A 23,931-nucleotide genomic window follows, 5' to 3' on the forward strand; every position below is an offset into this window, starting at 1 on the left:
TATGACTGAGCTTAAAAGCAAGGGTTCAGGTAGGTATACAAAATACGAAAAGAGTTAGTTCGTTAAACCTTGCGGTAGGCAATGAAAATAAGCGGTTAGGTTATAGCTGAACCGCTAAAAGACCACTAGTGGAGTCAAGTCATTGTTAGTTCGGCAACCGCGAAGAAAGCATCTTGCAAGTTGGTTATAGGACATATAAAAAAAATGGGAATCGACAAAAGAGGAGGAAAAAAAAGGAAGATAAAGAAGAAAAACTAGGATACAAAGAAATAAATCTTAAATAAAAGAAATAAGGTGAGATTGATTTTTTTGCGGCCGCCGCAGCAGCGGGCTTATGAGCAACTCATACATACGTCAAGAAGACCCACTCAATATAAAAAGGTGTCGCGAGGCTCGATACTCGATACTCGTCGATGATCCGTCGACGTTTCCGGATCGCCAAGTAATTTTATATCCGTGCAAGATAAAACAAAAATCAATCTCACCTCATGTATTTAAATGACTCAAGATAAAACATCGTTTAAACCTCCCAACATATATATATATGTTGAAAATAGAAAATCTCGTTGCGTTTTACTTTTGCTTACGATTTGTTGGATTTAGAACCTCAAGATGAGGTGCTGATTGAAATTTTCAGGGAGGTGCGGTAAGGCAGGATGAAGGTCTTCAGCGAAGGAAACATGGACTAGTGGACTTAAACTTTAGCTTCAAAGTAAGAGGGGAGTTCGAAAGTAAAGGCCAGTCGAACTCCAGGTTGGGTGGGTACGGCCGTGCTGCAACAACAGCCGCAGCGTTCCCGAGGTGTGTCAGGTCCGGCGTGAATGTCGTGTTATCCGGTGATAGTGTGTCAGGTCGAGCGTGATTGTAGTGTTGTGTGGTGATGGTGTGTCTGGCGATGGTGTGTCGGTCGTAGTGTGTCGATAGTCCTGTGTCTGGTTGCGGTGTGTAGGTTGTCCTGTGTTTGGTATTCTTTACTTGTAGTGCTAGTTTGGAAGTCGTGTTTTGATTGTAGTGTGCAAGTCGGTATATGTTTTTGTTTCTTTAGAGTTATGTGGTATTGTAATCGTCTTGTCTTGGGATCGTTTAAGTTGTTTTAGTAATGGCATGAAATTTTAGTTTTGGAAAGAGGTGAGGTCCATCTACGAAGGTAAGATCCCCCCCTCATCCGGCGAGCTTAGCCGAGCATCGCGAGCATGCCATCGCCTTCGTAGTGGACAATCTATCCCAACTCCCATACCCTTTATCCCATCCTAGTTCTGGCCCACCCTTATGGGCTGGTCATTGAATCCTCCACGCTCCTATCCTATCCTCAATCCCTTCCTTATTAATCTACCTATTGCCTCTCATTTCATGCTATATCTGTGGCCCTTTATTACATTTTTAATGCCTCTCAATTGGGAAATGTGAATTTCTTTCAGTGTGGAAAAAATCATTTCTTTCTCCAATTCATAAAAATGGTCCTAAGCATTAAGTAAATACCATCCTATTTGTAAATTATCAACTATACCGAAACTCTTGGAGAAAAGTATATGTGAAAAGTTGACATTTTCCTTAAGGAGCAATACAATTCGTTTGTATTGATCAAGTGCTCACTGTACTATTATTGTTACCTTGGGTGTCCCGCAAGGAAGCCTTGGTCCCCTTCTTGTTTAATATTTATCAACGCCTTGGCTGATATCTTCTTAAATTCTAGTAGGTACACTTTTATTTGCAGATGATTTAAAGTTTTTCAGATGCATAAATTCTTTAAATGATTGTATTCTTTTGCAAAATGATCTCCAAAAGTTAACAGAATGGTGTACAACTAACCAATTATTCTTGAACGTTAATAAATGTAAATTTTTTTCCTTTTGTCGCAATTTTTCGAAAATTCCTTTTGATTACAAAGTTAATGACTTTGTTCTTGTAAGAGTTTAGAAGAAGAAGGACCTTTGTGTATTGTTTGATTCAGAACTAAACTTTAGCAAGCATATAGAATATATTGTATCTAAATCCAATTCAATGCTAGGTTTTATTAAACGTAATTCAAAGGACTCAAATCTCTATTTAACTCCTGTGTTATATCAAACATAGAATACTGTTGTGTGATTTGGAATCCTTACTACAATATTTATTTAAATAGAATTGAAATGATCCAAAACAAATTTACAAGGTCTATAAATCAGAAATTAGGTTGGAACTTAGAAATCCCATCGTACTCGACTCGATGTAAAGTTCTTGGAACTCAGTCACTTGAAAATAGAAGAAAACTATTTTCAGTAATGTTTAAAAGTGACATTTTGTGACATCATCAAATCAAATGCCCTTTTCTTTTATCGTTGATAGATTTGTATGCTCCCTCAAGTCAAATAAGGGAACGTTGCTTGTTCCGAGTAAAGGAACATAGGGTAAACTATGATCGTAATGAACCTTTCACTCGTTGTGTTATCTCATTTTAAATCATATTGATTTTAATTTTCATATAAACCGATACACCTTAAAAATTAATATATTTTTGTGTCCTTTCGAATTAACTAATCAAACCATGTTAAGTGATTATTTATTTTTCGACCTTTTGTAATCTAATTGTAGATGTTAAGATGTCTAATTGATGTGAATAAATAAATTCCAGCCTTGTTGGAGCTTATCAAGTAGATTTTGTAGTATGCTAACTGTTTTTTGTTTTATTATGGTTTTATGATTATTGTATTCTTAAAAAATGCTTGTAAATCAGGTTTTGATTCTGTAAAGATATGGTTTCATATTTAAGCATCTGCTGTTTTCCTTAAAAAGCTATTTTGCTTAAAAAACAACGTAAATCATAGCTGGCTTACCTTTAATTCAAATTCAACACACAAAAGTCATTCAATAATTAAGACTTACCTACTGATTAAAAAAAAATCAATCTTCAATTAAATAATAAAGTCAATATCTTTTAAAAATTACACAAAACTTGTACAAATATACAAGTCCACATATTTATTTACACTTGCTAAGTTCTCCCCATTGTTTATACAAGTTTAGTTTTTTTGTTTTGTTTATAAATAATTTCCCGAACCTTTACTTAGAAGCATTATTCAATAAATATAAATATTTTTTTTTATCTAAAACCTTCAAAATGTTATTAAAATGAAAAGCGATTTCTCAATAAATTACAAAACATACGAATTAATTTACTTAAATCTGTTTTAGTGATGAATTTAATTAGTTTAGAGTTTTATTTTTTGAAAATAATAAATCAATACTTTGCCAATCTCTAACAAGTCAGATGATGAGTATAGGCTTCTTTGGAGTAACTTATAATGAATGACTAAGATCTTCAGTCGAGTCTTTTATTCTTTAATTTTTTTTTTTAATATTTGCACTAGGAAAGTAAAAGAATCTACTAATAGAATCGTTTTCTTGAATTCTTCTCTTTGTAGTAGGAAATTGCAAAAATGCAAATGGCAATGCATGCCAACATTCCAAAGAGGAGAATAAAGAAGATTTTTGCATTCGACATCCCCGGTTTGGGATCTTCTTTATGCTCTCGTGGTGCCTCGAAGGTTTTTGCATTTGGAATAAGTTTGCTTCGTTCCATTGCTTGAGCAGGCTGGGAAAAAATTAAAATTGAACATGAAAACATTGTGGACCATTTAAATATTATGAACCTCTTATACTTACTGTGAAATCTCTGTCCAAGTCGTAGAACTTGAAAGAGTGAATATCATGATTATCGGAAAGATCCCCGGTAGTTGCTGATATTCCAAAGAAATATCCAGTTGGCAATTCGACGTCTTTCACAACGAAGCAACTCTTCCATTGGCTGTTGTTTTCCAAATCCGTAGAAACAGATAGGATGTCGTTTTCGTATCGAATTTTGACTTGAGTATCGAATTCAACATTACGGAAGCGTACCTCACAACCGGCTAACTGTGTATGTGTTCCGTCTCTGTCATGGTCATATACTAAGGAGCCATTGTTAACCATTGCACTTAGGAAAGGATGATTGTGCTACAAATAAAAATAAGCCATAAAATGATTTATGAAAAAAATTCTATTGAGTTTATATTGAAATGCTTAATGTTACTTAATGACCAAGCCAAAATATAAAACAAAAAGACTCAAGAACTTTAATAAAAAAATGTATGGACAAGGCTTCTAAGACATTCAATTGTTTAAATTGAGGTATACAAGATTCTTAGAGTCTAGAAGTGTTTACGAATTCTAATGTTCTTTTAGTTACTGTTATTAGAATTTTCAAACAAATTTTGATGTGTCGAATTTTTTTTCGACTAAGTGAGCAAATATAAGAAGATTAAGATTAAGTTTCAGATAATACGGGTTAGAAAGTACGAGGGTAACCAACTAAGAAAGTAACCAATTTCTTACGCACCTTTCAGGTGGAGTAGAGAATGCAGTTTTATAGTTGGAAAGCCACAAGGAGAAAAAGAGCAAACCGTGTCATGCACTGGGTTCCTCGGGCATTAGACCATTTTTGACATATGTACAAGTATTATGGCTACATCATCAAACTGCTATACGATAAGACTAACAAAGCCCAAGACTGTTTAAGAGTGAAGCACATCGCTCAACCCTATCATTCGCACTTCATGTTTTGGTCGATCTTCTACCGTCATCTTTAGCAAACAATCGGCCGCAAATACAGCCGATTTAAAGTATCTTCAGAGAGATTCAATAATGATATTGGCCACTCCACTGCTCTGAACTTGTGTATCATGAATCGTTTAGCACTAGAACAACGTTTTCAAATTGTGGAAATTTACTCTGAAAAAAATGAAACAAATATTTTCTTTTTGTCATTTGACCTGAAGCCCATAATAACAACAATATAGCAACAAAAAAGGTAACCAACATCAAAAGATAAGTTTGCCTAGTTCATAGAACTCCTCATCTAAAGCATTGTGTTATGTTTGAAGCTTATTTTTAGTTAAATATATTTTTTAATACGCATAGTTGTGATATATGGAGCAAAGATAATCAAATTATAGAAGGATAGGGTTATAAAAGAGAAACCAATACACATTGGTTTTGAATGTCTGCACATTGTAAGAAGTGGAAAATATTGAGCCTGATAAAGAGTTCAATAGTCGTGTAGTGCGGATAAAGAAAAAATCCATGTAATTAACAGTACGTCCGAAATTGAAATTAATCATTAACCTATGAGCATTTCTAGTAATGGATATAACGGTAGAATTGTTTGAGAAGAGTAATGCAACTTGTTATTTCGATACAATAATGAGAGACATAAAACCTCACGACGGTGCTCAAGAGATACAAAAGTTTCAGTTAAACAACGGTCACCTGTGCAAGAGACTCAAGTTTGTAATTGCAGCACAGGCCCAGATATGGGAATTGTACTCGAGTTTCAGAAAAAATTATAAATTATAGCCAGATTAGAAGGGGTAAACAACTTATTTTTTTCTACCCCTCTGATCTGGCTGTTATCTACAAGGCTTTTATAAACGGTGATTTTTTAAGAGCTTGAGAACTTTTTTTTAAAAAAACGCATAAAATTTGCAAAATCTCATCGATTCTTTATTTGAAACGTTAGATTGGTCCATGACATTTACTTTTTGAAGATAATTTCATTTAAATGTTGACCGCGGCTGCGTCTTGGGTGGTCCATTCGGAAAGTCCAATTTTGGGTAAATTTTTCGAGCATTTCGGCCGGAATAGCCCGAAATTCTTCGGAAATGTTGTCTTCCAAAGCTGGAATAGTTGCTGGCTTATTTATTTAGACTTTAGACTTGACGTAGCCCCACAAGAAATAGTCTAAAGGCGTCAAATCGCATGATCTTGGTGGCCAACTTACCGGTCCATTCCTTGAGATGAATTGTTCTCCGAAGTTTTCCCTCAAAATGGCCATAGAATCGCGAGCTGTGTGGCATGTAGCGACATCTTGTTGAAACCACATGTCAACCAAGTTCAGTTCTTCCATTTTTGGCAACAAAAAGTTTGTTAGCATTGAACGATAGCGATCGCCATTCACCGTAACGTTGCGTCCAACAGCATCTTTGAAAATGAAATGATTCCACCAGCGTACAAACCACACCAAACAGTGCATTTTTCGGGATGCATGGGCAGTTCTTGAACGGCTTCTGGTTGCTCTTCACTCCAAATAGCCTTTCAACCAGAAATGAGCCTCATCGCTGAACAAAATTTGTCGATAAAAAAGCGGATTTTCTGCCAACTTTTCTAGGGCCCATTCACTGAAAATTCGACGTTGTGGCAGATCGTTCCGCTTCAGTTCTTGCACGAGCTGTATTTTATACGGTTTTACACCAAGATCTTTGCGTAAAATCTTCCATGTGGTCGAATAACACAAACCCAATTGCTGCGAACGGCAACGAATCGACATTTCACGGTCTTCAGCAACACTCTCAGAAACAGACGCAATATTCTCTTCTGTACGCACTGTACGCATTCGTGTGGTTGGTTTAATGTCCAATAAAGTAAACTGAGTGCGAAACTTGGTCACAATCGCATTAATTGTTTGCTCTCTTGGTCGATTATGTAGACCATAAATCGTACGTAAAGCGCGAAACACATTTTGAACCGAACACTGATTTTGGTAATAAAATTCAATGGTTTGCAAGCGTTGCTCGTTAATAAGTCTATTCATGATGAAATGTCAAAGCATACTGAGCATCTTTCTCTTTGACACCATCTCTGAAATCCCGCGTGATCTGTCAAATACTAATGCATGAAAATCCTAACCTCAAAAAAATCACCCTTTATCTAAATTCAAAAAATTGTATAAAATTTTACACTTAGAGTAGTAGCTGAGCAACACGCAAAGTGATGTTTTCGAATTTAAATATTTTTTAATATAATTTCTTTTAAAATTTGAACAAAAACGAATGTAAATAAAAACATTGTGATTTTCGCAATATCTTCAAAATATTTTGCTATCTAAAAGCGAGAAAATTGAAAGTTTTTGAAAGATCTAAGAAAATTATAGATACTCTCAGGCATCTGAAGAAAATTTACTTTAAAAATAATTTATTTTCAGTTTCTAAAAGCGGCCAAATTAGTGTGAACTCTGAAAATTTGAGTGGTTTTATTTGATAATTGAAACAAAATATTTTAATATGTACCGTAAAAATACCGATATGTGACTTAAGCTATAATTACAAGGTCAACTTAAAGAGTCAACGCTTTGACTCTCTGACTTCACCTAACAATACAAATTTTCCCTGTCAACGTTCACAGCGCTAAAGCATAAAACATTGAATATCACAGGATTGACGATGTTGTCCCAAATTGCGTTGACCCGTACGTGAGTCAATTTGAAATTTAGTTAGCTCTTTCAACGCGTTGACTCGTTTGATTCTCACGTTAAAAACTTAAAAAACAAAAGGAACAAAGCTTGGATAAAGTATTATCAAACAAGAACTGAACTCTCTTTAATAGTATCCGACAACTTGACGAATGTTTTTGTCCTAGTCTCGACGGTTTGACATTATCCATTTTTCAGAAATGTACTGCGTATTTAGCACACCCTTTATGTGTTCTTTTTAACACGTCTTTAAGAAACTCACTTTTTGCTTTTATCTGGAAAAGCTCCTTCATAATACCAATACACAAAAAGGTCCTAAAAACGAAATATTGAACTACCGACCTATTGCTAAACTATATGCGATACCTAAACTATTTAAGTCAGTCGTATGTACCGTCCTTTCTATTTACTGTAGTTTAATTATCTGTGCTAATCAGCATGGTTTTGTTAAAAAGCGTTCAACTGTTACTAATCTGATTCACTTTACATCCTTTTATTTAGATGTTTTTGAAAACAATGTTTTTTTTTATAAATGACTTGGTTTTGATCACACGAAATTCGTCTGTCCTAATACTCGTAGATGCTGATGACATTAAATTTTTTAAGAGAATTAACTCTACATCTGACTGTCTTCTCTTGCAAGAAGAGTTAATATTGTTCAGGGAATTGTGCAATAATAATCGTCTTGTTTTAAATGTTGACAAATGTAAAACCATGAGTTTTACCCGCAAAAAAAAGTTCCAACCGTTTTTAGTTACATTTTTGATTATTGTCCTTTAAGAGAATATATGTATTTTCTCACTTGGGTGTTGTCTTAGATTCTAAACTAACATTTAATGAACATATTAACTTCATAGTTAGAAAAGCAAATAGAGTTGTGGGCTTTATTAAGAGATTTGGTCGTGATTTCCGTGATATATATGTTTTAAAATTACTTTTTGTTTCATTTGTGAGACTAGTCCTGGAATATGCACGTACAGTATGGTCACCTAACTACGCCGTACTTGTAGACTCGACGCCATTCAGAAAAGCTTTTTTGCGTTTTTGTCTACGATGTATGATATTCAAACATTACCGGCCTATTCACAAAGACTTTCTCTCATAGATCTTCCTTTTTTGACAAATCATAGGATGTACTTGAAGTTTTGTTTTATTGTTGGAATAATAAACGGACAAATTTCATCACCAAGAGTTCTTGGTAGTTTAAACTTTAGTTTTAGTTATTCAAGTATAAGAAACCATTAAAAAGTGACATAAAAACCTGACACATCTTAAGGAACCCTTGGCTCCGCCCTACCGAGACGCGAAATATTCGTGGTTGCGAGAACGGAAAGTAGACGATTGAAGGTTTATTTTTGTTTGTAATTGTTCAGTGTCAACATGGAAAAGTGGTTGCTGTTATTCGTGAATTTCGTAAAAAATACGAATTAAATCCTCGTGATCCGGTCGCGTTGCGGAATACGGTTTAGCTGTGGGTTAAAATCTTTCGGGAAACGGCCCAGGCTGATAAAAAAAAACCAACCGGGCGTCCGATCACGGAGCGTACACCAGAAAACGTTGATCGAGTTAGGAGTGCCTTACAGAAAAGTTCTCTCCGTTCGGGCGTAAAACATTCTCAAGCGTTGAAAGTTTCTAGCCGATCTTTCAATAGGATGTTGAAAGCAATGCACTTTCATCCATACAAGATTTGTATCACACAAGAACTCTTACCGATCGATTATGCGGCGAGGTAACAGTTTGCTAGGCAAATGACAGCAAAGTTAGCCAGCAAAGAAATTCCACGTGAGTTCCTAATGATTAGCGATGAGGCGCATTTTTATTTGAATAAAACTGTTAATAAACAGAACTGTCGATATTACGCTGTCGAAAATCCGCAGAACATCGTCGAGAAACCCCTACATTCTGAATGTGTAACCGTTTTGTGCGTAGTTGTAGAGTGGGGTATAGTTGGCCCCTACTTCTTCACCGAGACCGTGAATACAGAGCGCTATGTCGAGATGCTACGGTCGTTTTTGGTACCACAGTTGAAGCCATACCTTACGAGTTACGTTGGAATTCCTACGCAAGCACTTCGGCGACCGTCTAATCTCTCGCAGCACCGAGTTTCAGTGGCCGCCGCATTCGCACAGATTTATCCGTCTGTGACTACTTTTTGTGGGGTTATTTGAAGCAACGTGTCTACATCAATAAACCACGCACCTTGGACCAACTTAGGACGAATATTGAGACCGAAATCGGGAATATATCGCTTGCAATTTTGCAAAAAGTTTTCAAAAATTCGAAAAACGGCTCGAAAATTGTATTATTGGACATCATTTGAACGATGTAATTTTAAAAACAAAGACTAAAAACCTTCAACTGTTTACTTGTATTTGCTTCAACCCCGACCTCGTAATGTTTTGATGCGGCTGAGCTAGGGGTCAGGTTTTTATGCCCAACCTTTTATAATATAATCTTTTGAATGTTTGATTATTCCTTACAACCAATAAACAAAAGTATCCCATGTATTAATGGTAAAAGGATGACTTTTGTAGAAAAATGTATTTACCCCGAAGAGAACCATAACTTTTTTTAGGGTGCGTTAATAGTCTTAACTTTGATTCCATCTGATCAAATGTGAAAATTAATTTGCATTTGAAACAAATTTGAGTTAATAGGAGTACCAAAAAACAAGTATAAGGATAATATGACTTTAATCTCAGCACTGGTTTTACTTGTATCACTCCCGCATCCCGTTTAAATGCGTCAGTATAAGAAGACGATTTGAATTCTTATGTCACTACACTAGCGAGCAGCTGATTGTGAACGTCAAAACACATGTTCACTGTAGCCGAAATTTGTTCACTACGTCGGAGGGATAATTTCAACTACTTTGTAGTTGGGTTTAGCCAATCAGAATCCCTTGACTACTTAGCCAGTAGTTTTGTGAATGCGATCATTTAAGGGAACCTTAGTGGAAAGCTCACTGGAAAGTTAGACAAGTAAAATCTCCCTAACCAAAGACACTCAATATAATAAAAGCAGGTTTTTGAAAATCACAATCACAAATTCTTAAAATTTGACAAAAAGGTGAAGTTTGGCAAATTTGTACGTGATTTTTACGTCATAAATTCAAAGCGTTGACCGTTCACGTTGACCATCTAATAAAAGCTGTCTTTGGAGGGATTAAAAACAATTTTTTCTACTGCAACCACAATTCGGAAGATAAATCAGCTAAAATGTTGTAAAACTGAAAATTGTTTCCTGTTTAATGACTTATATGAAAAATCTCTTTCATTTTTTTTAGACGTGTTGTACATTTAATGCTAAGTCATCAATTTCCACCCAAACAAAAATATCCAACATTAATGTAGAATAAATACAAACAATTCAATTACAGACACTAAGTTCAAATTTTAAATCTATCTCATAATTTCTCTTTAAATTCAAATGTAAGCTAAATTAAAGAACATCAAAGAACCCAAAATATAAATGCTTTTAAATTCTGCGTTTCGAAGAGTATAAGTGCTTTTAAATTCTACTATTCGAAGAGTAAGAGATACAACTAAAAAGAAAAAAAATGAAATATTTACTTTGGTAAAGATTTTAAAAGTTTGATATGTATTCCATTTTGGAAGTACCCCACTTGCAAAAAACTCTAAATATTTATTGCGCACATAATATAAAATAAAGATTACATTGTGTCAGAAATTGCCATGTACTTAATACAAAAATGTTTTAAAGGGAACTTGAGTTTGTATAAAGAAAATTTAAAATTGTCTCTTTTATTTTAGATTTTTTTCAGAATCTCGAACGAATATGTTTCAAATCATAAAACGTATTTTTTTATAATGAGCCCACACTCAAGGGGATAATACTACCCTTATTATGTAGGCACAGTGTGAGCACTAGAAAAGAGAGAGAGGGGTTGAAAGCAAATGTCGGTTCACATTGGTTTTGAATTCCTGAATATTGCAATGACTGGGAAAGACAGAGTGTGGCAAAGCATTCCAAATTCGCATAGTATAGCAGATATAGGAGTTTAATCAAGCTTTGGACGTAAAGGGTGATTTTTTTGAGGTTAGGATTTTCATGCATTAGTATTTGACAGATCACGCGGGATTTCAGGCATGGTATCAAAGAGAAAAATGCTCAGTATGCTTTGACATTTCATCATGAATAGACTTACTAACGAGCAACGCTTGCAAATCATTGAATTTTATTACCAAAATCAGTGTTCGGTTCGAAATGTGTTTCGCGCTTTACGTCCGATTTATGGTCTACATAATCGACCAAGTGAGCAAACAATTAATGCGATTGTGACCAAGAGTCGCACTCAGTTTACTTTATTGGACATTAAACCAACCACACGAATGCGTACAGTGCGTACAGAAGAGAATATTGCGTCTGTTTCTGAGAGTGTTGCTGAAGACCGTGAAATGTCGATTCGTCCACATGGAAGATTTTACGCAAAGATCTTGGTGTAAGACCGTATAAAATACAGCTCTTGCAAGAACAGAAGCCAAACGATCTGCCACAACGTCGAATTTTCAGTGAATGGGCCCTAGAAAAGTTGGCAGAAAATCCGCTTTTTTATCGACAAATTTTGTTCAGCGATGAGGCTCATTTCTGGTTGAATGGCTACGTAAATAAGCAAAATTGCCGCATTTGGAGTGAAGAGCAACCAGAAGCCGTTCAAGAACTGCCCATGCATCCCGAAAAATGCACTGTTTGGTGTGGTTTGTATGCTGGTGGAATCATTGGACCGTATTTTTTCAAAGATGCTGTTGGACGCAACGTTACGGTGAATGGCGATCGCTATCGTTCAATGCTAACAAACTTTTTGTTGCCAAAAATGGAAGAACTGAACTTGGTTGACATGTGGTTTCAACAAGATGGCGCTACATGCCACACAGCTCGCGATTCTATGGCCATTTTGAGGGAAAACTTCGGAGAACAATTCATCTCAAGGAATGGACCGGTAAGTTGGCTACGAAGATCATGCGATTTGACGCCTTTAGACTATTTTTTGTTGGGCTACGTCAAGTCTAAAGTCTACACAAATAAGCCAGCAACTATTCCAGCTTTGGAAGACAACATTTCCAAAGGAATTCGGGCTATTCCGGCCGAAATGCTCGAAAAAGTTACCCAAAATTGGACTTTCCGAATGGACCACCTAAGACGCAGCCGCGGTCAACATTTAAATGAAATTACCTTCAAAAAGTAAATGTCATGGACCAATCTAACGTTTCAAATAAAGAATCGATGAGATTTTGCAAATTTTATGCGTTTTTTTTTTTTTAAAGTTCTCAAGCTCTTAAAAAATCACCGTTTACTATGGTTATGCTTTCAGCCTTATTTTCAAACAAATTAAGAATATTTAAATTTGTGTATGTTTTGAATTTGATATCTTTCAAAATTGTACTTAATGTTTTCCAATCATGCTCGTTAAGGATGTTTATAGTGTCTTGTAGGGTAGGGTGTTTTTCCCAAAAGAAGTAGCGTCTTTGAGTTTTGAATATTGGACAGATGCCAATGAAATGTAGACAATCTTCTTTTGATTTTAAGTTGCACAGCGTACAGAATTGGTTAAAACTACCATTATAAGGACTTCCATTTAAGTTAAGAACTTCACATCTTGCTATTAAGATTAGGGATATCTCTTCATAACTTATTTAATCCTTGAAATAATTTCTGGCACCAAGATTATAGCTGAGCTGACTGTAGATTATTCTACTAAATGAGTCTTGAGCTTCTTCTATCAGTGAATGCCTCATTATGTCCTTATTTTTCTCTATGATGCTGTACAGTGTTGTTCTTTCACATGGTTCACATTGCTGAAATCATCACCCTCATTGCCAACAGATCTTGCAAACCACCAGTCCTTGTTGCTCAGCTCATATAAAAGTATTTTTTTCGAAAGTCTTTTGCTCTGATGGTTTCTGCAGACTTTGATAATGTAGTCAGCTTAAGACTTCAGGGTGCTTGTTAGAAGTTTTGGAAGTCAATATATGGCATATACTCTAAATGTATTGGCTTTTCCAACCGCAGCCTAACCAAAATATTTATGACTCAAAACTCTTACCAGTACCTACAATTTTGTGCCGAATCTGAAGGAATAGTTTAAAAAAAAACCTTTCTAAATACAAATAAATAAATCGGCTTCACAGACAACACAAAATATCTATGAAATTTTCAACGCCTTAACATCTTTTGGATTTGCTATGCATCAATTAGAGAACTTATGTTGTTTATCTGCGCAACAAACATTCGTACATCAAAAATTATTGCCTCTATTACACTACATTTACAATTTGTTTATTAGTTGACCTATACACTTATGTACTTATTGACCCAACACCCTTGTCTATCTTTTATGAACTACACCATTTGTTTTTCTCTTTTTTGTTTCAATTATTTCCAGTGCAATTTATGAACAAATTATATTAATCGAACGAATGAAAGTTCAATGATAATGCCTTATCTTAAAACAGACACGTAAAAATGCCACATAAGAATGCGAGATACCTAAATGAGTCATGTATTTTAAGCGGACAACTTTTAAACTTACGTTATGTGGCCCATTGTGATTGCTATAGGTGTCCATAATAATAGCCAAGCCGGAGAACATGTTCTTGCTTCCGAACACTTCGCCGGAGATCATTCGCTCTTTCGCATACCAAATAGCGAACCCATCGCCGAACAGTTCAGCGCCTTTTCCATGGACTTTGAACATTACATGAATTTCCCAGTTCCTTGACATGCATGGCTATAAAATACAAATGAGAATGTTAAGGAAAGCTTTAATATCATTCCTCAATGAAATAGCTTACCGCTAAGTTCCATATCGCCCCACTTCTTGATTGCATGTCGGCAGTGAGTCTAATGAAATTATTCAGGACCATGGTATTCCCGAGGAAGTCCCAATAGGGTAGATTCATTCCAGATCCTTAATTCAAATTAGAAACCGTTCATTTTCACAGTAGAAACTCGACAAAATAAATTACTTACCATGAAATGGACTAACTAGGGAATGTTCGCGTTTCATATACTCCTCCGAGTCGCTGGTTCTGGCGTCGATATGCCACAGGCAAAGGGAATGGATAAATAATATGAAAATTGTGTTGAGTTTTGGCATTTTAATTGAACTATTAAGGCTAAAAAATAATGATGGAAATGAGTTTTGTTTTAGAGATGCTGGAGGAGTTTCTGTTTCTGCTGCTGACATCGCCTTCGCCATCGCATAATATTTTTTTTTTTTTAAATTAATTTTCAGTGTCATTTTCACTTTCTCTTGTATCACAATAATGGAAATGATGGCGCTAGTAAATTTGTTTTTCTTCGAGACTCGCTGAGAATAAACCAACAGTTAAATAGGTCTGTTCAGATATAATTGCGGATTTTCAATACAATATTAATAGGAAACACGATAAGATTGCGACTTTCTTCAGTGTTATCTTTTCTATCTTTTTCTAGATGCATAAACGTTACAGTAGGCATTTTCAAGTGAATAAGTTTCAAATAATGATTTTAACTTTTATAATTTTAAAGTACTAAAAACAATTTCCGTACGCTTTCTCAAAGATACATATCACTATCAAATGTGTATTTTTCAAGTTTTCACTTATTGCACATACTTTTTGAATGTAGTTAAGCCTTTATCTTTAAATCATGACTATTTCAACTTGTTTATATTCACATCCTCCAGTAAATCAAAATTTTGGATAGGTAATTCATAATGAAAGAAATTAAATTGAGGTACATAAACTCCAAACCTAAGGATCACATTTAATGTACAGCCTTCTACTAGTGTATGAGATAATCTAATTACATCTTTCACAAATTTCATCTTTTTGATGAACTTGAGTATCAGGTACCATCAGAGAAGAGAGTTTCCGCTGAACCTTTAAAAGGGCTAGTAGCTTTCAGGAATAGATGAAACCAATGCAAACTTGGATACTTTCAGTCTATGAATATTTATTTGGCTTACAGTAGCCAGTGAAAAGGCTTTTTAATGTATTTAGATTATTCCAATGTTATTCCGTATACAATCCTGCCTCATTTTAGGGAGTTCTTATAAGTTTTTTCAACATTTGTGCCCTTTCATTTCTTTGGAATGTTGTTTTTGATCAAGTTTTTTCATAAACCTTAAAACCGAATTAATTTAAATGAAGAAATGATTGAGAAAGTCTAGCTTGTTGGTAATTTAAGCTTTGGAAAGTTTAACAACTTGAAACAAAGTTATAGCTAACTTTTCTGTCTCTCAAGATTGTATTTTATTTAATGTCATTTTCAATGAACGACCAAGTTACAATTTTCTTCATTCATCCTTATATAATTTAAAAACGATGGTTTATCATTTGATTTACGTTATTTTGCCAAGAAAGTGAAGAATTCTCTAGATGTTAATCCTATTTCCTTTTTTTTGCTTGCGAATTTTTAAAGCATCCTCACAAAGGTCTAACACATCTTACAACATTTCGAAATTATTATCCGTATTCATGCTGTCAATGTCAAATGACATATTACTTCCTATGAGTGTTTCTCGTATTGAGTTTTATATAAAAAGTGCAGGGGTGGAATCGGCTAAGGTGATTGTTGACTATCAATTTTTTGATAGTCAAATTGACTATCATTTTCATTCCGTCTGTGTAAGATGATTCAACTCAATTCAATTCGATTGAACAATTTCAGATTCAAATTGTCAAAATTTGTTGTTGCCTTTGTGAAATTTTAAAATGATTCTTATAAAATATCTAAATAAAAGTTTCAAATTGGCTGATTTTGAATAAAATTCTAACTTTTCATGCTCTTTTTCGAAAGTCGTAAGCTTTGTCGGTCACAGGAATGTGTTTTTTAAAAGAAACAAAGTGAACTAAAAAAATTTTCCAGTCGTTTGTGTATACGTCTGGTAGCTCTATTCGGAATAAACAAATTTGTTTGAAAACGACTATCACATTTTTTTGTGATAGCTTTTTAGGTATCAATTTGATTATCACCTTATGTAGATCAGATTTGATAATTTTGATTGTCATTTATCAACAATCACCTTAGCCGATTCCACCCCAGTTTTTTAAAATTATTTTCACACTTTGACTTTGTGGATGAGAACAAACAATGAAACAGAAGTGTCAAAACCACGTCACCGAAAAACACCCTAGTGTAATAATGTGGAATTGACGGGTGTTATATGCGAAACACGTAGCATACAAAAAGTCTAAGTGTAATAACACAAGATATCCGAGAATTGACATAGCAGGAGAATGCAAAATAAACACAAATCACTTTTTATTTTTATCTAGCAATCAAATTAGATTTTCATTTCTTTTCATCTTTTTTGAATTGTGTGATAAGGAATTCATGAGAAATAGAATCACACAAAATCTGTTCTCATCTGATTTCTCACAGCTAAAGTGAAGAATTAATATGAGAAATGTTGTTTATATTTTTGAGAAAATGAATTATCTGACATCATACAAATATATACTGACCAAATTAACTTAATACGAGCCCTCAAAGGTATGTCCATCGAACAGATCTAAAAGAAATGACAATTCAATTCTGATTGTCAAAATGAAAATAGTAAACAAAACACAAATCAAACTAAATTCACATAAAAACAATTGATCTCATTTGATTTTCCTTCAAAATACAAAAATCCCATTTGCCCCCCAACAATGACAACGGACGAAAGAAACTTCCGTTCCAGCTACTATGAAAAGGTCGGCTGTAATAGTGTGGAAGAAAAAAAATCCCTAAATATTCTGCTCAAAGACCACACTCTCACTCGACTGAAACTACAGCAATTCTGCCTGAGCTTCACAGTTCCAACAAATCAAAGAACTCTTGTTTGGAATATTATACTAGGTATATCAGTTCTTATAAAACAAATTAATAACTAACAAAGCACCTTACTAGGAATTCTCCCTTTGCCTGTCCATCAAAATGCCACAAGCTATGTCATGGAACAAAGAACAGCCGTTTACACTGATGTCCTCAGAGCTGTTACTATTATGAGGTACATCGACGAGAATACGCCAAAGTGCAGAGTTCTCTATGCAATGTGGCTTCTCGAAAACAAAAAATTACATCCTGATACGAATATAAACGTAAGACGAACGAGAAAAACAATTTTTAGTAATTTCTCTTATGTATAGCATTTTTCTTTTTCTAAAGGAAGAGAATCATTTCGTTGAAATAGCCAAAGTCCTGCTGCGAATGTTTGAAAATGATGTCGATGTATATTGGATAGCCAAGGAGTTCTATAAATTGATAAAAGTTATCAAAGCAGAACTGCCCAAACTTAAAGAACTCACTCAGACTATTCTTAAGCGAGAGGATAACCTACTTTATAGGTGAGTTAATGGGAATACCTTAACATTTTGTAGTCACATTTTAGTTGGAGTAAGTATTTACTTGTATTTGGTGTGTTTCCAGTCGATTTTCCTATTAGATATTTTACAAGAGATAGAGTTAAGTATAACTAGTCTAATTTGACTTCTCGCATTAACTTAACGACATTGGATTATAAAAGAGCTTGTTGGTCTGTTTTATCCTATTAGAAAAATATTCTTATTTGAATCCTAAATCCCTTTAATTGACAATATATAAAGTTTACGAGTTATTACCAATATTTTGATAATTTAAAACTGCAAGCTTATATATAGAAACGTTTTTGTTGAGGAAGAGTTGATTGGATGCAGTGGGATATATCGGCGTTGATTTGAGTTGAGTTGGGCGTTATATGCACTCGTAGGGACTCCAGATGTGGCTGTTTTAGCTCTTTATACCCTTACGGTTTGCTTGAAGAGGTCGCTTGTACTAAAGATAAGCCTAGGTATGTTTTTGATTGAATTCGCTGCACTCTATATATATTCCAACATGGCCATGTTTCCACGTTAATTTAAGGTTTTTAAATAGAATGAGTTGTAATGGAATTAGAGATAAGATGTTCATGTTTTCTTAAGAAATGTGAATTGCATTAATTTACTATCGGAACATATAATGCGTGTTTCGAAAAGCTGCAGTTTTAATTGGTTGAAGTATAATGAGTGCTTCTGCCTAAAGTCTGGAACAATTAACATGATTAATCCGTTTTCATTTGTCATTGCAAAAAATGTGGTGCCCGCAGTGTTAGAAACAACGGTGAAAATGAATCTCCATCAATCAAATCTTAAGTCAGATGTAATACTTGATGCTACAGTCAGTCCTGGGCCTCACTCAACAAACTTCTCCATTTAGCTCGGTCCCTAGCTAGATGTCTCAAGTTTCGCGCTCCAATTTGGGTGAGGTCACTTTTCACTTGTGCGTGCCAACTGCTTCGCGGTCTTCCTCTACTGCGCTGTTCAGTGGGTGTGGATTCGAAGGCTTTCCGGGCCGGGCATTGGTTTTCATGTGATCTACTTGACCCAGCCATCTTAGTCGTTGGACTTTTACTCTTCTGGCTAAGTCTACGTAGCTGTACAGCCCTTACAGCTCGTCGTTCCATCTTCTCCTCCACTCCCCTTCGATGTATACGGGGCCGTAGATCACACGAAGAACTTTTCTCTCGAACCGACCCAAGGTGTTTTCATCCGCTTTTGTCATAGTCAATGCACCGTATAGCAGGACGGGGATGATAAGGGTCTTATATAGCGCCATTTTGGTCCCTCAAGAGAGGACTGTACAACTAAATTGCTTTCTTAGCCCAAAGAAACAGCGGTTAGCAAGAGTTATTCTGCGTTTGATCGCAGCGCTGGGGTTGTTTTCTGCGTTTACGGCAGAGCCTAGGTAAACGAAGTCCTTAACTACCTCAAAGTTACGTCTGTCGATTGTGACGTTTTGACCAAGACATTGGGGTTGTATGTCCTTTCTTGACGACAGCATGTACTTTGTTTTTCCCTTATTAACCTTTAAACCCATTTTTGTCGCCTCTTCCTAAATACTCACAAAAGCCCCATTGACATCACGCCGAGTTCTTCCGATTATATCAATGTCATATGTATATAATGTAAGATAGTGCCTCTAGTGTTGACGTGTGAGCTCTGCACTATTCTTTCAAGCACAATGTTAAAAAAATCACATGACAGCGCATCAATTTGTCTAAAACCTTTTTATGACATCGAAAGGTTCTGTTAAGTTGTTTCCAACCTTTATGGAGCAGCGTGAATTCTCCTTGGTCATCCTGCACAAACGGACGAGTTTGGCAGGGATGCCAAAACAAGACATGGCTCTATACAGCTCGTCCCTGTATATGCTGTCATATGCAGCCTTGAAATCGTAAAAAGATGGTGGGTGTCGATTTGGTGTTCTTGAGTTTTTTCCAGGATCTGCCGTAATGTAAATATTTGATCAACTGTGGACTTTCCTGGTCTAAAACCACACTGATAAGGGCCTATCAGGTTGTTGACGATGGGCTTTAGACGTTCACATATTACGGCAGAGAAGATTTTATAGGAGATGTTAAGTAGACTGATTCCTTTATAGTTGGCACAGTTTAAATGTTGTCCTTTTTCAGGATCGGGCAAACAATGCTAAGGTTCCATTCATCGGGTATGCTTTCCTCCGACCATATCTTACAGATAAGTTGGTGCATGCTCCTAACCAACTTATCTCCAGTGCTCGGCATTCAAACCATCCGCTCCAGCGGCTTTATTAGACCTCAGCTTAGATACTGCAATCTTTACTTCGTCTAAGTCGGGGGGATGGGATTGTTGGCTTTCGTCGTCTGTGTTGAATGGATCATCCTGCCTGACAGCGAAATTCAGTTCGCCGTTATACAGTCTGCAGAAGTGGTCCTTCCACATTCTCAGCATTGATTGCGGTTCCACTATGATGTTTCCACTTTCGTCTTTTGCAGCCTTCGGTTCTAGGTTTATGTACATCTGAATTTCGATTCACCTGTTCATAAAACTTTCGAACTTCATTCCTGCTTTTAAACTTATCAACATCTTTTTCCTTCGGGTTCGGTGTTCCTCTCGCCTCTTCTGCTCATAAAGCTCATGAGCAGCTCTCGTCCTTTTATGCATCGCCGCTTTGCGTGCTTGTTGTTTGGCTGCATTTACCTGCTGACATTCCTCATCAAACCAGGGGTTCCTTGTTGGTGGTTGTTTGAAACCCAGCACTTCAGAGGCGGTTCTCTGATTGCATCTTGGCAATGTTACCACTGGTTTTCGATACATTGTGTTGGAGGCAGAGAACTTCGAGAGAGGTTACTTGTAACTCGGTCGGAAAAGGATTTGGCGATATCTGGCGATTGTAGCCGTTCGACTTTGTACCTTCTCCCAGCACCTCCCTGTTTTGCCTTGGGTCTGGAAATCCGAAGTGCTACCTTGGCTACAACGAGGTAGTGGTCCGAGTCGAAGTTAGCTCCTCGGAAAGGTCGGACATCCATGCAGCTGGAAGCGTGTTTGGTGTCGATCATGGTCAATCTGGTTGACGGTAGATTGATCTGCAGAACTCCAAGTTCCTTTGTGGATGTTGAGGTGTAGAAAACGCGTACTGGCTGCCATGACGTTTCGCCCCGCAGCAAAATCTATGAGCCTGAATCCGTTGTCGGAAGTGTTGTCGTGCAGGCTGTTCTTACCGATTATTCCACCAAAGATGTCTTACCTTCCTAGCTTGGCATTAAAATCGCCCAGGACTAGTTTAATATCGTAGCTAGGACACTGCTCACATGTTCTATCTAGGAGCTCGAAGAACATATCTTTGGTGTTGTCGTCTTTCTCTTCTGTGGGGGCGTGCGCGCATATCAGGCTAATGTTGCCGAATTTAGTCTTGATGCGTATGGTCATGAGGCGCTCATTGATGCACCTATAGCTCAAGACTTCTTGCCTAAGTCTGGCTACAATGACGAAGCCGCATCCAAATAAGCGCTATTGGTTTTCGTGGTAGCAGTCACCATAGTAAATACCGCAGCTTTGTATCCTCTTTTTGCCTGGCCCATCCCATCGTATTTCCTGGATGGCGGTGATGTCTGCTTTATAGCGGTCTAGGGCCTCCGCTAATTATTCGGCCGCATGTGGTCTGTTAAGGGACCTAACATTCCACGTGCATATCCGAAGTTCGTTGTCCTTAATTCGTTTGCGTTGGTTGTCAACAGTAAATCCGTCCGTATCCGAGGCTTGTTGGTGCTTCGCAACTATGAAAGCTTTTACGTGGCCAGGAAGTCACCCCGACGGCACAATCCCATACCTTGAGGGCCATATCCTAAGTATAACTCCAAGGATGCGCAATTCAACCTTACTGGAACTGTAGACGCCACCGTTGATTCCATCTCGGGAATTCCTCCGCTGCCGTCTGGATAAGGAGAAGTGCCTTAGTGGAAACACCTCTCCCCACCTCTCTCGTTTGCTGCCCCCAAACAACTTTCCACTGGGGTTGGAACCCAATCTCCAGTTGAGGTACTAGGCACCCGATGTTCACCACGGGGAGGTGAGAGTAGGAGTTGATAGACAGAGGTTGGTTTTGAGAAAAACCTGTGGACGCTTGTGTCCTCTTGAATGCACATGTCTACCAATTGAATAATGCCTCCGATTTATATTATTTAAAAAAATATATATAATAAATATTAATTATTACATAAACAGTTCAGTTTAAATGCAAAATTGTTCAATTTCTTCAAAGCAACTAAAATTTAAAATACTATATTTTTATTTTTAATTTCACTACAGCCATCTAGAAAAACACCAATTTTTCAAAAGCAACATAATAGAAGAATGGTATGGGACCTGCTTTGCCAGTATCATCAACGAAGTGGCCCTAGTAAAAGTCTGGGATAAAATCTGTGGAGGATCTAAGAAAATATTAATTTTCATACTGTTGGAATTGTTAAAAACCGAAACTTTTCGAAGTGCCTTATTTCAGTGTAAGACAATTGACACAATGAAGAAATCTATTGAAACGGCAAGAGATCAAGATGTTTCTAGTGTCCTTAACAAGGCTATCAAGTCGTGGAAATCTTGTAATACAATTCATAATGAAATAAATATTCACTAGACTTTCTTGGTTGATTTCTTATAATCGTTTTTATTTATGTACTTAGCTTAGATGTATTTAAATACAACGTCTCTCCTATCAGCGACGGTTTGTATTTCAAGGGTCACAGGGCATTGTAACCAATTCGACAGCATCTCTTCGGTGTAGCCAATGAGGAAGTACATTTTGCGAGCGGTAATACCTTGTCTTATGATGGCAGCAATACGGATGTGATTGTATTGCCTTTTGATTATTACTTCAGAGCAAACAAGGGCGTGCCATGTTCCGTTCATGAACTTTCTTATGAAGACATCTTCCACAGCCGTTTGGGAGGGTCGTATTCCATCGAGAATTGTAGCTACAAGAATTGGTTTTTAACTTTTTCTTTGGATCTTAATGATTGTTCCTTACATGTATTCCAGGAGTTCCATGATTTACGATGGACGATATGGTGAGGGGCATTAGCCATTTCATAAGTAAGAGGCCTGTCGCGTTTTGGGGTTATGCGATATCGACCCGCTTGAACTTTGCACAAAGCAGTAGAAGTGTGCACTGCTCTCTTCGCTTCATTTTCAATGGTTTTTGGAATTATCTGTGAATGATTTTCAGTTTAAAAACTGATATTTTTATAAAGAAAATAAATATTTATACCTGGAGAAGAGTTTTCAGCATGATGTCCCCTGTTTTGTAACTTTTCTCGATGACAGGTAGAAGAAATAAACAGCCAGCAGCTGATCGCAGTGACAGACAACAGTGCTGTTTACAAAATAAATAATACAAATGATGGCTACGTTCGTTGAACGAAAAAGCTTATGTTTTAAGGAAAGTCAACGAATTAAATTTACCTGAAAATTGTAATTAATTGTTCTGGAAACAAGTGTGTTGAATTTTGAATCCCACATACCTTTGGGTTTTTCCAACAACAGCTAAGAATATGGATACTATTTTTTAATTCTGTGATATGATTTCCACGGGATCCAGTGAAATGGTACCATACAAACATTTAAAAATGTACATATTCAAGCCTTATTTGCGAAGTTAAGCTATGGTTTCTTAATTTAAATATTAGTTTACATGCAAATAGTTTAAGGGTCTCTTTTACAATGTAAAAGTAAAGTCACGGTTAATCTGCTTGGAATATCAAAAGCAGTTAAAATTCACAAAAGCGTTCCGCACTTCACGTCTAACTAAAAATTAATTTGTAAAGAAACTTATTGAGTATATGAAGTTGTTTGCCGCAAGGACAATTAACTTAACCTTAGACAATAAAAATGGATTGTATTCTCTGCAGTTCAATTGTTGCGGAGTCAAATCCTTAGGTTGCCGGCGATAAATCACAAAATCACAAACTTTCCTTTTAAATTGCAATACAAATGCAAAAATTATGATTTCTATTCCATAACTCTATAAAGATATTTTTGCGAACTTTAATTTACAATTTTAATTTTTGGAAAGAATAATATGAATTTTTACTTGCATAGGAATTCAATCCATGCTATGCTGCAATGGAGCTTCGACCTCAAGTTTCGTTTGACAATCGTTAGGAAAAGAACGTAATGTGACTCCAAACGGAAGCTCTAGTTCAATTATCTGAACATTTGCTTTATCTGACAGCTCAACAGCTGTAAAAAATGTCAACAAACAAAATATTTGCTCTTTGGAGGGATGAAATAATAGAAATGTCATTCAAAGCAACCTCGAACCAGGCCCACCGTAACGCAGACGAAGCCGAAGTG

The 23,931-nt window shown here is 36.2% G+C and overlaps 3 protein-coding genes across 3 annotated transcripts; 1 reads left to right on the forward strand and 2 right to left on the reverse strand.

Annotated features, from left to right (window-relative positions):
* Positions 1 to 2,908: 2,908 nt before the first annotated feature.
* LOC129941989 (vesicular integral-membrane protein VIP36) lies at positions 2,909 to 14,504 on the reverse strand. The gene is made up of 5 exons (XM_056050782.1): positions 14,252 to 14,504; positions 14,074 to 14,189; positions 13,812 to 14,009; positions 3,643 to 3,972; positions 2,909 to 3,571 (listed from the first exon to the last, which is right to left on the reverse strand). The coding sequence occupies exons 1-5, from the start codon at positions 14,478 to 14,480 to the stop codon at positions 3,365 to 3,367; spliced, it is 1,080 nt and encodes a 359-aa protein (XP_055906757.1). The 5' UTR covers positions 14,481 to 14,504; the 3' UTR covers positions 2,909 to 3,364.
* Positions 14,505 to 16,809: 2,305 nt separating this feature from the next.
* LOC129938860 (TBC1 domain family member 7) lies at positions 16,810 to 22,230 on the forward strand. Its single transcript, XM_056046664.1, has 4 exons — positions 16,810 to 17,107; positions 17,159 to 17,349; positions 17,417 to 17,595; positions 21,892 to 22,230. The coding sequence occupies exons 1-4, from the start codon at positions 16,918 to 16,920 to the stop codon at positions 22,214 to 22,216; spliced, it is 885 nt and encodes a 294-aa protein (XP_055902639.1). The 5' UTR covers positions 16,810 to 16,917; the 3' UTR covers positions 22,217 to 22,230.
* Positions 22,227 to 22,957, reverse strand: LOC129938861 (28S ribosomal protein S24, mitochondrial). The gene is made up of 3 exons (XM_056046665.1): positions 22,847 to 22,957; positions 22,607 to 22,787; positions 22,227 to 22,553 (listed from the first exon to the last, which is right to left on the reverse strand). Exons 1-3 carry the CDS (start codon positions 22,865 to 22,867, stop codon positions 22,264 to 22,266), a joined length of 492 nt encoding a protein of 163 aa, XP_055902640.1. The 5' UTR covers positions 22,868 to 22,957; the 3' UTR covers positions 22,227 to 22,263.
* Between the last annotated feature and the right edge of the window lie 974 nt (positions 22,958 to 23,931).

The sequence above is a fragment of the Eupeodes corollae genome, chromosome 1, assembly GCF_945859685.1.
Source record: "Eupeodes corollae chromosome 1, idEupCoro1.1, whole genome shotgun sequence".
NCBI classification, from domain to species: domain Eukaryota; kingdom Metazoa; phylum Arthropoda; class Insecta; order Diptera; family Syrphidae; genus Eupeodes; species Eupeodes corollae.